Source organism: Ornithodoros turicata, chromosome 1 (assembly GCF_037126465.1).
Source record: "Ornithodoros turicata isolate Travis chromosome 1, ASM3712646v1, whole genome shotgun sequence".
NCBI lineage: Eukaryota > Metazoa > Arthropoda > Arachnida > Ixodida > Argasidae > Ornithodoros > Ornithodoros turicata.
This window is the reverse complement of record NC_088201.1, coordinates 232,374,776-232,388,610: the sequence shown is the minus strand read 5'-3', so window position 1 is coordinate 232,388,610 and position 13,835 is coordinate 232,374,776. Positions and strand designations below refer to the sequence as shown.

General features: G+C 44.5%; 2 protein-coding genes across 5 annotated transcripts in view; one reads left to right on the top strand and one right to left on the bottom strand.

The window, feature by feature from the left end:
* Positions 1-6,467, top strand: part of LOC135379093 (uncharacterized) — a 41,235-nt gene extending 34,768 nt beyond the window's left edge. The window contains exons 6-7 of one of the 2 annotated variants that reach the window (XR_010418709.1): positions 5,685-5,805; positions 6,152-6,467. Coding sequence is in view for 1 of the 2 variants with exons in the window: in XM_064612347.1 (XP_064468417.1) it covers positions 5,685-5,711 (27 nt within the window). In the remaining variant the exon portion in view is untranslated. Of the gene's footprint in view, positions 1-5,684 lie in introns of both variants that reach the window. The other variant, XM_064612347.1, reaches the window with a different exon arrangement.
* The window catches only part of LOC135379092 (uncharacterized), a 31,624-nt gene extending 19,429 nt beyond the window's left edge, over positions 1-12,195 (bottom strand). Inside the window, exons 1-2 of one of the 3 annotated variants that reach the window (XM_064612344.1) lie at positions 12,041-12,195; positions 1,054-1,158 (exon numbers count right to left, since the gene is read on the bottom strand). In XM_064612344.1, the coding sequence (XP_064468414.1) occupies positions 1,054-1,153 (100 nt within the window). In that variant the 5' untranslated portion in view covers positions 1,154-1,158; positions 12,041-12,195. Of the gene's footprint in view, positions 1-1,053; positions 5,899-5,970; positions 6,137-12,040 lie in introns of those variants that run through there. The other 2 variants (XM_064612345.1, XM_064612343.1) reach the window with 2 other exon arrangements.
* Positions 12,196-13,835: the final 1,640 nt, after the last annotated feature.

Sequence of the window (13,835 nt, the reverse complement as noted above, 5' to 3'; positions counted from 1 at the left end):
AGGTCGTGGGGGGTTATTGCCAGGCTGCCGTACACTATAGGAGGGTGTATGTATATGTAATTAGTACGCAAGACGTTTTATTTATTTTTTTTAGTTGCAGGGCATTTTCATAAAAAGAGTAATTGGTTTCGGGTGCTGTCAAAACTTTGTCAAAGACTTACCGTAAAGTTAAATTTGTTTTTGTTTCTTGTGAAAAGCTTACCCGATATGGCGGTCATTCGACAAAAGGTTCTGGTAAGGATTATTTCCGCTGTGAGGTGGTAATTAACAGATATATTTGGTTTTTTTTTTTTTTCTTAATTTGATCTGTCGAGGGAGATGTCACATGGAACTATAGGAGGTGTCTTTCATTTAAAGCTAGTCAGTTTCTTTAAGATACTGAAACGCGCGCCCACATTGAGATATGCGAAATTTGCTACGCAAATTAGCCGAAAGCGAAAAAGAAAAAAAAAAAAGAAGAAAACGTCTCAGGCCACAAGGAGAGTGGTGTTCATTCCACGTCGGAGGGACTCGCGCCTTGGAGCGATTAAGCTCATTGGAGTAGGCGCTGATCTTCTGGCCACATAAAGTGTTCTGCGGCCCAGATGAGCTCCAGTATAGCGCTATATAGAGCTATATACAAGGTGTTTCAGTTAAATTCCCGGGCTACACAACTTGTGAACGGCTGCACTAATCGAAGAACTTTCTTTTTTACAAGTATCTCTCCGATACCATCTACAACATGCGTACCGTGTGAATGAGTGAGGGGCGCTCCTTGTTTAAATAAAAAATTCAAATGAGTCTGCTGAAAAAAAGCACGTAACTTCTAAAGTAGGGCGCAGTCGGCAATAAAATGCGTAACACCCCTTTTCTGACCTACAGTGCACACCTTTTACAGAAAAATATGTCACTTAAGCCGGTCAGCCGTACATGAGCGATCCGTCACCTGTGATTCACGAATGCTGGTCAGTGGAACAAAACTGCCAAACAACGATTGTCCTTAAGCGTTCCAATGTATTTGAAGCACGTTCCTGGTTGAAGTATGCGTTAGCACGAAGTTCCGTTTTGGCTTACCTATCTCTTTGAATTTGTCATAGTAGCAGAGAAGGTGGGCTCCTCGAAGGAATTCGTGAAGCTCCCCCCTCTCTGATTCTTCTGCTGGAATGGACGTCATCCTCACTGAAAAATTAGTCAGTCTTAGTGGGTGATTTAGATGTGGGAAAACTTCGTGAGTGAATGGTCGTTCGAGGTAAAGTAAAGTCTACGACACAACATAGCGCATATGGTAACGATGAAGACATCAGCTGCTAGGCTATGAGAACTAAAAGTGTCCTAAATACAAGGAAGAGAAAGCAGTAGCCGCGCTGAAAAATGGAATTGCGTATACCAAAAGTACCCCCCTCCCATCCCTTCCCAAAGGGACGAGTGCAGCAACGAGGTCATTACGAAAGTATAACGCTGTTCTGCTCTCAGAGCATTGGTGAGATCGCTAGATTGTATAACCATTAACACGATGTGCAGCATCCATGCAATGTTCGCATATAGCTATGAGAAAGAACTTGTTACGTGGGCTGCGAGGATTCCACTACATCGCGATGGCCTTTCTATACAATTCCATCAAGCGCACGTAAAGATAATGCCTCCAATGCCAGGAGCGCTTGAACCTCAGGCAGTTGCGACACGCCAGGAAATGCAGAGACACTTGCCTTGACTACCGTGATAACCGCAGAGAAGAAAAGGGTGTCGGAGAGACAGCTTCGGTGGTTGATTCCAAATGTTGAAGCCACACAGCACATCGGCATTGTTGCAGACTTTAGCTGCCGCTAATTCTACTTGAGTTGAACGGGCATTACGACTGTTGCTCAACCGGTTGACGACATACCAGTTGGAAGGAAGAAAATGCAGCTGTGTTTCTTGTATTTTCGGGTAGAGAACTCCATAGTTTCGATGAGAAGTAAATAGAGAGAATATCAATATAGTTTGTTCTGCAGGTTGGGGCTGAGAAAAGATGCAGTTTAGTAAACGATGTTGATGTGTGGCATAAAAACCTGGTTACGTAGTAATTTATGCGTACTCAGGTAACGCGTGGTGAGCTAGTATGCGTCTAAAAATGCGCTAACTTGAGACTTTAGGGATACCGATAAATTTAGACGTTTCGAAGCCGTCCATACCGCTATACATTATTTAGTCGTCTAAGAAGGGGTGGTCAACGAGACATGGCCGAGATATTTCGCAGTAGCCGTCTACCGTTAGACGTCTAAAAGGGGCTCACATGTTGGCCACATTTAGACTTGCATCACAAATTTATGCAACCGTTTTTACAGAAGATATAACAGAGCGTTGCCTCTGTGCTCTGCGAAAAATTAGTAAAAAGTAGAAAAAAGTAGAAAAAGTAGTTTTTTTCTGCTGCTGTCATGACAGAGCGACTACAAACCGTGTGCCTTGCAACCGTGAGGTTCAACGTGATTAAATTCAATTTTTATTTGCGCTGACCCCATGAGCAACCTAGTCTATACAAAGTTAAAGATCGTTAGAAGCACGCAAAATAAAATACAACTGCATAAGTGTGTTGCAATGTGTTGCAAAATGCGAAGAAGCCCTCGGCCCTCGGTGCGCCAGTTTGGAAACGCTGTAGCGCAACCAAGGGCACGAAACTCGCGAGTTCCGTTGCGAACTAAAGTGAGGCGCTGCGGGATTTCCGCATCATCAAACGTCATGAAACGTCAGAATGCTTACGTCGAAGCGCGACTTCTCAACTGTCACCAGCCCATTGGCTCCTGTGGCCGCTCCCCCGGTATGCGAGCGCTCATTGGTCGGTTTGAAATTATGAACTTTTCTCGGCACTCTCAAGCCTGTGACGCTGTGTCGCCGGAGCCGGAGCAACTTGTCTTGAAGTTTCCAAATGTGGTGTTTGCAGCTAGGACGCAAGCAAAGCATCTATGCCGGTAAGGCTTTGGATGGTTTTTAGTGTCCTTCCCCTGACATGTTGTCGATACCAACTCCGAAAAACTCGGTGCCTTCTGGAAAATTCTACGAGTCAATTCAGTAATAGATAAGTGGAAGGAAGGTCTGCTTCGCTTGCTTGATGCGACAACGGTTCAAGAAGGACCAATACTGCTTTTTTTCCGCTACCTATACTCGCAAGTTAATTGGCATTCCACTCTGCCGCTTAGCATGGCATAGTACCACACCTGCGGCATATAGGCAGCATTTTGGCATTCAGAATTTTTGGTTTTCATGTTTCTGGTCCCTATCTTTCTTGCTTATGTATAAGCAACTCAATACATATCTGCTTCAGAAGAGCATCTGCATGGATGCAGTACAATGGATCAGCCACTCTGAGTGGTTGGAGCATCATCTTTCGGCATACAAGCTGCACAAGTTCCTTTGTGACGGGTCAAACAAACGCCTACACAAGCAGCAAAGGGATATAGACATGCTCGATGTCATGCTGGATCTGCGAATGTGTGTGCCTGTGCAGCCAATATACCGTTGTTCTACTGTGAAACTACAGTTTGTGATTTGGGAATATCTATCCCCGAAAAATAAAGCGCTTTGTGTAACAGAAACAGTCAACGCTTCCGTATTTTTTGTTATTTCATGCTTACTAAACTCTTTGAACAGTCGCTGGGGGTGGGCGAGCTCCCGGATGCGTGGAAAATCGGAAAGGTCATCCCTACTTATAAATCAGGCAACAAATGCACTGCTGCTAACTACCGTCCCATATCACTAACGAGTATACCGTGCAAGATATTGGAACATATCATCTGCAGTCATCTAGTCCATCACCTTGAATCAAACTCTTTCTTTTGTCCTTATCAACATGGTTTTCGTAAACATTTTTCTTGTGAGACTCAGTTGGTATCTTTCATTCATGACATCCATCTCCTTTCGGACAGAGGAACTGATGTTGATTGTATATTTCTTGACTTCAGCAAAGCATTCGATAAGGTCCCCCATAATCTGTTGCTTTTAAAATTATCCTTACTAAATATTGACCCTAATGTATTGTCCTGGATTCAGTCTTTCCTTATTGGGCGGTCACAATTTGTCACAGTAAACAATGTCACCTCTGCCCTAATCCCTGTATCATCCGGCGTCCCCCAGGGTTCCGTCTTGGGCCCGCTACTTTTTCTCATATACATTAATGATTTACCTGGGTGCGTCAGGTCTTCCATTCGGCTTTATGCCGACGACTGTGTAATCTATCGAGCCATAACTAACCCCTCTGACCTTCATATTCTGCAGTCAGATCTAGACTCCGTTCTTGACTGGTGCTCAGCTTGGTGCATGGAAATGAATATTAAGAAATGTAAATGTTTAAGAATCTCGCGCTCACGTAGTCAGCCACCCGCGTTTTCATATAAAATTAACGATGTCCCTCTCGATCAAGTAACTGAATATAAGTATCTCGTGTTCATGTCTCATCTGACCTCTCTTGGAAGTCCCATATCACGCATATTTGTAATTCAGCTAACTGTTCTCTTGGCTTCATCAGACGCTCATTCTACATGGCCCCGTCCAAGGTTAAGCTACAGCTATATAGGTCTCTCGTGCGACCAAAATTAGAGTACGCATCATCGGTATGGGATCCTGGAACAGATAACCTCATCAATATGTTAGAATCGATACAAAACCGAGCCAGCCGCTTTATACTCTCAAACTACCATCGTACATCAAGTGTCAGTACCATGAAAAGGTTTCTGGGTCTACCCTTGTTAGCGTCTCGTCGCAAGAATGCTCGTTTGTCACTTTTCCATAAGGTATTCTATCATAACGATCCCATTCTCTCCTCATACATTTCATCTGCCACTTACACTTCGCACCGCATTGACCATTTTCGTAAAGTACGCATTCCGCATGCATGTACTAATGCCTTCTCTAACTCCTTCTTTGTTCGCACCGCGTTGGAATGGAACAGGTTGCCTCGTACTGTTGCTTCCATCCAGGACTCGCCCACCTTCAGGGACACCTTATCTGATATACTTTGATGACTAACCTTTTTGTGCTATTTTATGTGTCATTATCTCTACAGAGACTGAGACTTGTTCCATGTTGTCCTTTTTTTTTGTTTCGATTTGTTTCCCAATGTTGTACTGCCCCTCCCCTCTTCAGTGCCTCATGGCCCTGAGGGTATGGAAATAAATAAATAAATATATGTATTGTCCCATTTTAGACATTCAGTCTAAAAAAAGGTCTAAGTCAATGGTACAATTATCCGGCTATTAGCTGTATTTTAGCGAAATGCAGTGTAGCTGTATTTTAGCCTAATGCTAGCCGGGCTGGGGAATGGCTAGGGAACGCATACGGAGCAATAGAGCTACTTTGTTAGACGTCTAATAGACATCCCAAAGTCTACATTGACATCTTTTAGACATATACTAGCGCACCATGCGTCTCCTGGGAACGCAATAAAACGCCATGCGCCATATGCTTACTCACAGATAAAATGTTTAACAGAACGTACAGGTGCCGGACACTTTCGTTGTGTATAATCTTCATGAGGGTTCTGCTGCACTTATTCTGGTCTACCTGGAGTTCGTGTTGTCATGATTGGTAGGTTATGCCGTAGACAAAAATAAACACAACTTGCCGTATACAATTCGAGTGCAACATACGCGTATTGCGCCTTATATTTACCATACAATAAGCTGCAGAAGTGTTGTCAACATTTGTAACACTTATTTATTTTTCTTTCTTTTTAGATTCAAGACGTCGCTCTGCCAGGGTAATCAAGGCGAAAGTTGAAACGCTTCTGTGTGACGTCTGACATACTGTGTACAACGTAATCCCAGTTGGAGACAGGGCACACACGTGGTCAACGAGGTTCGTAAAAAGAGTCCGTGAGCTATAGCCTTATCAGAACTTGCATGTAGAATGTGATACAAACACTTTCTTGCTTGTTCGGTTCTTGCAGTACTGATCACATCAAATCACCGCATTAGTGACTCATACAACGGAAAGGGATATAAAATCGCGCTGGTCACTCACCTGAAGAAGAATCAGTAATCCACGGCCGACCTATATTGCCCCCCTCCCCCCTCATATGTGAACACAACATGACACTTTCCCATGTACATCACATACGTGTGTTGAATTCCAATGGCAGATTCGAAGCGCTTCCAAAGCACAGTCCGTTGCTCAACCGGGAGAAAGTCTGTTCTATTTGCAGATCGGGAACAGTGCTGGAGCCAGCGGGAGCTTCGGAGGGGCCTGAGAGCCAAGGTCGCTGCCACGGCAACGCAGACTTCTCCGCCAAAATAGGCAGACTCAACAGTTATTCTCGGTGGCATGTCACTTATCGCTGGCACTTCCTATTTGCTGTCCCTGCTTTGCCTACATTACCGCTACGCAATATGTCTTCGCCGTGACTGATATTTCGCGTCTTACATGTCGGTGATTTTGTTTCTTGAAGAAGCCGGTGTTGTCAGATGCTACCAGCGCAACGTTAGGAAATGAGGAGGACCTTCATGTAACAAAATACAGGATGATTCACGAAGCATGTCATCTGTGGTTTGTCAGGAAAATGTAGAAATATGCGGTCAACGGCTCTTGCGCGGAAATTAAGTGTGCCATCTTCAAAAAATACACTTATCGAATTTCAATTGCAAGAAATTGAAATTTTTCAATCGAACTCTGAAATTTGCCTAGTGAACATAGCCGTTTTTTACAGCGTAAGCAACCGTGTGGCGAACTTAGTCGAATATACCGGAAGCCGAAATGTCTAACGCAACGGCGAGTTCAAAGAAAACAAAAAAGAAACGCAAATGGAAACCGGCTGTCTTTTTGACGCGCGTATTTGAAGGGGGCACGGAATGGGCTCCAAACATGCGATGAGAGGAGGACATTCCCCTGCCGAGATGATAGATAGAAGACAGCAAAAAAAGAAGAAAGAAAAGATAAATAAATAAATAAAAGAAGAAACAAGAGTAAACGGCTAGGAAGAGACATTGCGATTATATCTCCTAAGTGTTAATAAAAGTAACCGAAGCCAGCAGGTCCCCTCTCCTCTTGTTTCTTTTTCTTTCCTTTATTTATTTATTATTATTATTTTATTTTTTTAATGCTCGTTCCATCTTGTGGGCAGGTACATGTCCTCCTCTCATTGCATCTTTGTGGCCATCTCTTGCGCCTTTAAAATATGCGAGTCAGGAAAAGCAAATTCTAACCTTTTTTTCTTTTTTTGTGCAGTCGCTGTAGTGATTTCGTCTTCCGGTGTATTGGACAAAGCTCACCACGGCCTTCCTGACACAGCAAAAAAGAAAAAGAAAGAACAACAACAAGAAACGCCATTTTGTCTATGCAAATTTCAGAGTTCAAATGTGAAATTTCAATCTATTGCAATTGCAACTCGACAAGCGTATTTTTTGAAGATGACAAACTACAGCATGGTTCACACACGTTACATGGTGCGTTCTGCTGCGTGCGGGCGCCTACGTGCGTATGCGTGCGTTGTAAGCAATCCGTTCCGCTGTTCACATACCTGCGTCCGAATGCGTGCGTCACCAAACCGTAAGCCAATGAGCGCCGCCAACGCCTTCCACTCCGGTGGCCGCCATGTTGAAAACACTCTCGCAGAGAAAAACCTACTGCGCACGCTCTGAAGGCAGCCTCCCAATTCGTTCTCCGTTCGCGGGCTGCTGCGTCCGCCGGAAAAAGTTGAGCTCGGGCGAACTGCTTGCGTTCTGCTGCGGGAGGTCCCGCACGTATCTGTTGCCACGGTAACCAGCGCCCGCACGCATCCGTACGCAGCAGAACGCGCTAGTGTGAACCATGCTTTAGTTGCCGCACGGGAGTCTTTGACTGCATATTTTCCCATTCTACCGTTTTCATAGAAACTCCAAACAGCATCGTTCCTGGATCGCCCTGTGTGGCGTTGTAGAGGAACATGAGTACGTTCTTCTTCTTCTTCTTCTTCCTCCGACGTCAACCAAGGGACATTGGCTGGGGCTAAACTCCACGTTGGGCGCATGTGATCCAATCCAGATTCGAATCACTTGCTCTAGGCCAGATCAAACCGCTCTCCCTGCGGACTCCGACTCTGCCATTTGATCTGATCGGTAGAGTCACGGACAGTGATATAAAGAAACAAATCCTTCGGATTGTCCCGAAAAAGTGCCCGAGGGTGAGAAGAAATTGGTTTCGCTTCCTACTGGCATGCCTCCTCTTTTTATACCTGCATGTGGCCATTAGTGTAGGGTTCTCTTTTTATTCGCTGTTAGCGCCGCGAAGCAACTGTGGCTATGAGTGTCGTACAGACATGGACAAATGGAGAGAGGACAGCTGAAGCAGTAGGGACAGGGGAGTTAGTAGGGGTCCTGGGGAAAGCGATCATCTTAACCGCTATGCCACGGGAGCTGTTAGTGTAGAGGTGAAAAGAAAGGGGTCTAAATGATGTCTGAACACTGAGAAAAAGAATGTCTATAGAACGTCTATGCCCTAGCCGTCCGCCGTCCATAAGACGTCAGATATCACGTCTAACCTCATGCCACCTATCCATCTCGCCCTAGACATCCAATGTCTATGTACCTCGCCGGCATTTAGACACGTTTTCGACCAGATGTCTGGTACTTCGTCAGACACCTAACCATGTATTATACACGAGGTCTGCGGCTATACCAATTTTATTCCTTCATTCAGGCGACAGGTCTAGGGTTATACATTTCCTGTACCTTACTTTAGCAACCCTTAGACATACTTTAGACCATGACTAGTCCTGCTACCATCCTGGCACGCATTCAATTGTGATAGAATTGATAGCGAACGTGATTCTCAGCATGAACATTTATTCACACTAAACCGCACACGAAGTCTACAGTCTAAAACTGGACTGACTTTGCTGCCAAACGGGAGTCTTGTGTTTTGAGTGATGAGTGTTGAATTGGCAGGAGGGTGTTGAGGGCTAGAGTCACTAAATAGGAAACAGAGTATCGCATTCCTTTTCCGCGCGGAAGCCGCCGTTCGGTGTCCGCGATTGGGCCGATCGTGTCACGTGGTTTCTCCTTCCAAGAAGCGGTCGTCATGTTGAGTCCCCTGGATCCAAAACCCGTTTCTTCTGCTGCGCGCAGTACACCGGCGGAGAAGGGGGCGGTTGCCCGTCCCATTGCTAGGCGAAGCAGCCGCGCCGGACCCAAGATGGCGGTCTCGCTCGCAGGCGTCGCTTAGCGTCGCTACTCTGCTCCCTATTTAGTGACTCTATTGAGGGCCACCTCATTCCTTTCTTCCATTGAGTGATTGTTGGTGCTGCAGCGCTGCCTCCAATGACTCACTGTGGTAGAAAATAGAACAAAACATGTCAGAAAGTATTATGTAGCCTGCTAATTTATTTAGTGCCCATCCATGACTTGAAAACCCGAGACGAGGTAGGGACGAAAACAGACACACACGTGTGTGCGTCTGTTTTCGTCCCTACCTCGTCTCGGGTTTTCAAATCATGGATCGTCACCACCAGCTCGCTTGCTACCTAACTTTCCTTTCGTTATTATTTAGTGCCTATGCACACTCTTTCACGGGATGCTTGTCTGGACACGTAAGAGCAAAAACGGTCAGCACACACTTCCCATGTGTTTCAATCGGTGACACGAGGCCGAAATACATAAAGGAAACGATATTTCTGTATTGAGCCACGCATCTCTACTACATGTGATCTTGGTGCACACAAACAGGAACATAATTTAATGAAGAGTGAACTCACCCCTGAGACTTGGAAAGCCAGAGAACAAAGGAACGCTGTTCGCCACAGTGTACTCTGGGAGCTCTGCTGCGCTGAATCGTTTTTGTCACTGGACAGCACTGAGTACGTTCTCGCGATGCCCAAAAATTGCGAGAAAAAATGTGCGGGAGATTCAAACTTCCAAAGATTTTCGTAATAACAACCAGTGGAATGCAGTCAAGAACCAACTGTTACCCGTTGTGTGCGACTTTTCAGTTCTAGTTTTGTGTTCTTCCTTTCCTTTAATTTTTTTCTTTCTCTTTTCCTTTTCTTTTTTGTTCTTTGTCTTTTCCTTTTCTTTTATTCCCCATTCTTTTCCTCTCTTACTTCTCTTTCCTTCTTTTTCTTCCCCAATTTTTCATTTTTTGGAATAACAAGCCGACCTCCGTCTGGCTGACCTTTCCTGTCTTTCTTCTTCATAAACATACCCCACCCCCACCCCTCCGTTGCCCTCCGTTGCGCGTCCGGAAAGTTTGACGTTTCAACGGTTGAAACTGAACAAGTTCAAACTGGTTGGATGGATGGATGATGGATGGTGATTGGTTAGACGGGCAGGTGTCATTGCCATTGCTTCAGCTCGTGCTTACTTTTTGCAATGTCCCTTAATTTCCGTGGCCGTTCATTATAATTGACTTGGCGGAGGTTAAATGTTAAATAACACATGTGTCAATCCAGCAGAAGTGACACCAACATCATCATCATTATGCCATCGCCATCGTCGTTGCAGCGATGAGTATCGTATTTGGGTGCTCTGTGTGCGTTGAAGATCGCTGTTCTTTTTGCAAACATTTTATCAGTGCCTTTGCTACTGAGCTGCAGGTGTGCATAATGTTTAGCTTATTGCCTGTTCAGCGGTTTCAAAGAGATACCACGGGCAGTTTCAAGATTTTGAAAGGGTCCTGAAATCCCTGAGTCGCGTCAGATTTCATTTTACTGCCGCAGCTGTGTACTTTGAGGGAAAATGCAATGTGCAGTAAACAAACATCTGCCGCCCACAGTACCGGCAAAGTGCTTCTGTGTTTGCGGAGCAATGGTTTGTATACTGTGTCGGACTTGTCGACAATTTTATTAATATTTCAGTTGTTCGATAATTCAGTTGCTGATTTCTTTAAGTTCGTTTAGCGTAGTATTCTGCAGGGGCGTTACTGACGGGTAAAATTTATTTTTACCAGCAACGATAAAGGCATCCGGAACGCTAGTTCAAGAAATATTTACCCGAACAAATGCGAGCTTTCGCAAAAAAAAAAGAAAGAAAAGAAAAAGAAAAGATACATATTCAGTAAAATAAAATATTACTTTGTGGTAATGTTTGCTAGTTGTGGATGCTTTATATGTGCATGTCAATGAGCCAAAAAACTCGAATCATCACATGTATGGACATTAATTAAATTATCTACGTACCTCAGTCAGACTGCCTTCAATTCATCCTACTGATATTTTGTTACAATATATGGACATACAACTCACATAGCACGAAAGACTACATACTGTACATTTGGTCATAATACAATCGGACAAACTTAATGTGGTCTATTCGTGCATAGTTCCTGAAAATTGTTGCAGAGTCCAGTTTTATTACCTCAGTATGATCATTCGCAAACAGATTGTACTTGCTGCTTCACACATGTGTGATGGAAAGTAAGACAATAAGGAATTTCCTTCATGTATGAGGGTCATCTAACAAATAAGTTTCCCTGTTGTGAACAAAATAATAAATCTATAGCATAACACTGGCTTTACAATTAGTCGCCAATTACCATATGTATACCAGATGTCTTGTACATAACTACTTTTGGATGTCTAAATAATGGTAAGACTTCTAGACGTCTAGTCAACATCTAGTCCTCCGCTCTGCGCAAAGCTCTCCTTCTGTTACGGGCGTGCGCAGGGCCAGCAACGCTATCCCTTACGTACCCAAAAGCGATACCGTTCGATGTACTAAAGCTCTATAATATCGCGAAGATTACCGTTAATACTACTTCAAAAATAAATATTTAATGTACTAATATAATACTTAATTCCCCAGGGAAACGAATAAGGCATCCTAGAATAAGTTATTTATTTTTTTTACAGACCATTGGAAGGAACTGTGCTTCATATTTATGAAAAGAGTAGAATGGAATGCTGAAGTAACCCGAAGATAGGGAAGAAGCAACACGGATTGTCTGCGGTGACGACATATATAACTACAGCGTAATAGTAACACTACTATATGTCTACGAGCATCGGAAGGAGAAGATGTAAGGCAACCTATTGTTAAAAATAATCGTTCAGAAGCAATTGTAGGTTCGCAATTACAGTCAAGGAGAGACAAGATTAATAGAATGCACGCGGGGATGGAAATCTCACCTCAATTGCGACGTCCACTCCCATAGCGGCAGCTGAGGTGGCGATCCATGCTGTTACCTGAAATAGACTGGGGGAGTGCTGCCGAAGCAGCTAGCAGAAAACTCGCTAGAGAGGACTCAAAATGTCGTCAGATGTCGCTAGGTGAATTTGTAGTGTCGCCAGAAAAAGTCGCCAGATATAAAATTACCGCGAACCTATTTGTAACAGCAAGCTTTGCTCTTACAATCCGTCAACATCGGTTTCTTGACATCATTTCCGAAGTTTCTGCTTGGAAGAATAGCACATACGCGGGCGAGCTGGTGGCAGAAATGCATCGTAAGAAAGCTTGAGCATGAGCGAGGAAAAAAACAGAACGCAACTCGAAATTTGAGTTATGTGTGTCGTCTCTGTTTTTTCTGCTTAAATTCAAGCTTTCTTATGATATGAATTTCTGCTTGGTCTCAACTTCCGACATCGAGTGCGGATTCTGCGTGCCTTCCTTTTTGTTTACACAGGGTGTTTCACGAAACATGAGCTACAGTTAAAAAAAAAATCGTTCTGTCAGCGCCACATATGATGCGAGGGGCATCTGACGAGGCTCCTGCACGAAACAGCTCAGACCTAGGAGATCCGCGCAGCCAGAAGTCCGCAAAAATAGAATATTTTAAAATATTTTCACGATAAATAGCACTTTTACAGAGATTTTAAAAGCTTCCAGATGCCCCATGTTGTGTGAGCCCAAGTCGGTAGATTAGTCGCTACGTGCTAGACAAGTATATTTGGCCGCTGAGCTGCCGTGAAAGCCTCTAAATCTGGCGACAAAGTCACTAGAACTGCAACACTGCCAGTACCGTCCTGTACGATATTAGACAACAACCTTTGTCCTTCTTTGAGTGTCTTGTTATATCAAATAATTAAAAAAAATCGTTGTTCAGCGATTCTTGACACCGTATTGACTGCGAGAGCACTCCGCTGACGGAGTCATTCAAGCCTTCGGGCCACCGCGGAGCCCCCTTCACGGCGGGTTTCCCACATTGGAAAAATAAGAGCGTCTCGCTTTGCACCAACAACAACTGCAGTTGAACATTCTTCGAAAGATCTTTCTTGATTCACGACAATCGTGTTTCAGGGTTTTTGGGCAGTGCAGCACCGATTCTGACGTCTAAACAGGCTCCGCCCGTGAAGCGGCAAGAGACAAAAAGATGGCCAAACTCTCTCTGTATATGGCTATGTACCTGACGGAGCGCGAGCACCGCGCAGCTGCCACAATTAAACTCGAGGAATCGCTTCCACGCTTTCTCAACGGCGGCGCGGGAGAGTTCGTTCTGCTGACTTCTCCTCAGTGTGTGAATGTCATATAACGTAAGTTTAATGGCGACAATTTTTGCGAAATGAACTCAAAAACTGCATCAGGCATCAGGAACATAGCGCTAGATGACTTTTTAAGCGCAGCCGTTGCAAGTGCGACAAAAGGAGGTCGCAAACTCAGCCCACAAAGTGATAGTAAAAAAAAAAAAAGCGACAGCTGCAGAAATTGGGAAAGGGTAGGGATGATCCCAGCGAAGCCAGGGGTGCGTTCCAATACCCCGGTTAGTCGACTGCCTATCGGTCTAACCGGAAGTGCCGCCATGTTAAGTCTTGTTCCAAAGCTCGCCAAGTCCGCTATTCAGTCGGCTACCGCCTAGTGTTCATCGATGCAGTCTACTTATACGCCTGACCATCTGACAGCCGGGATGGAGACGCGCGTTGACGGTACCAGCGTGCCCGCTGTTTCTGCTGGCTTTAAATGCAAAGTTGCACATAGTGGTATGTTTTT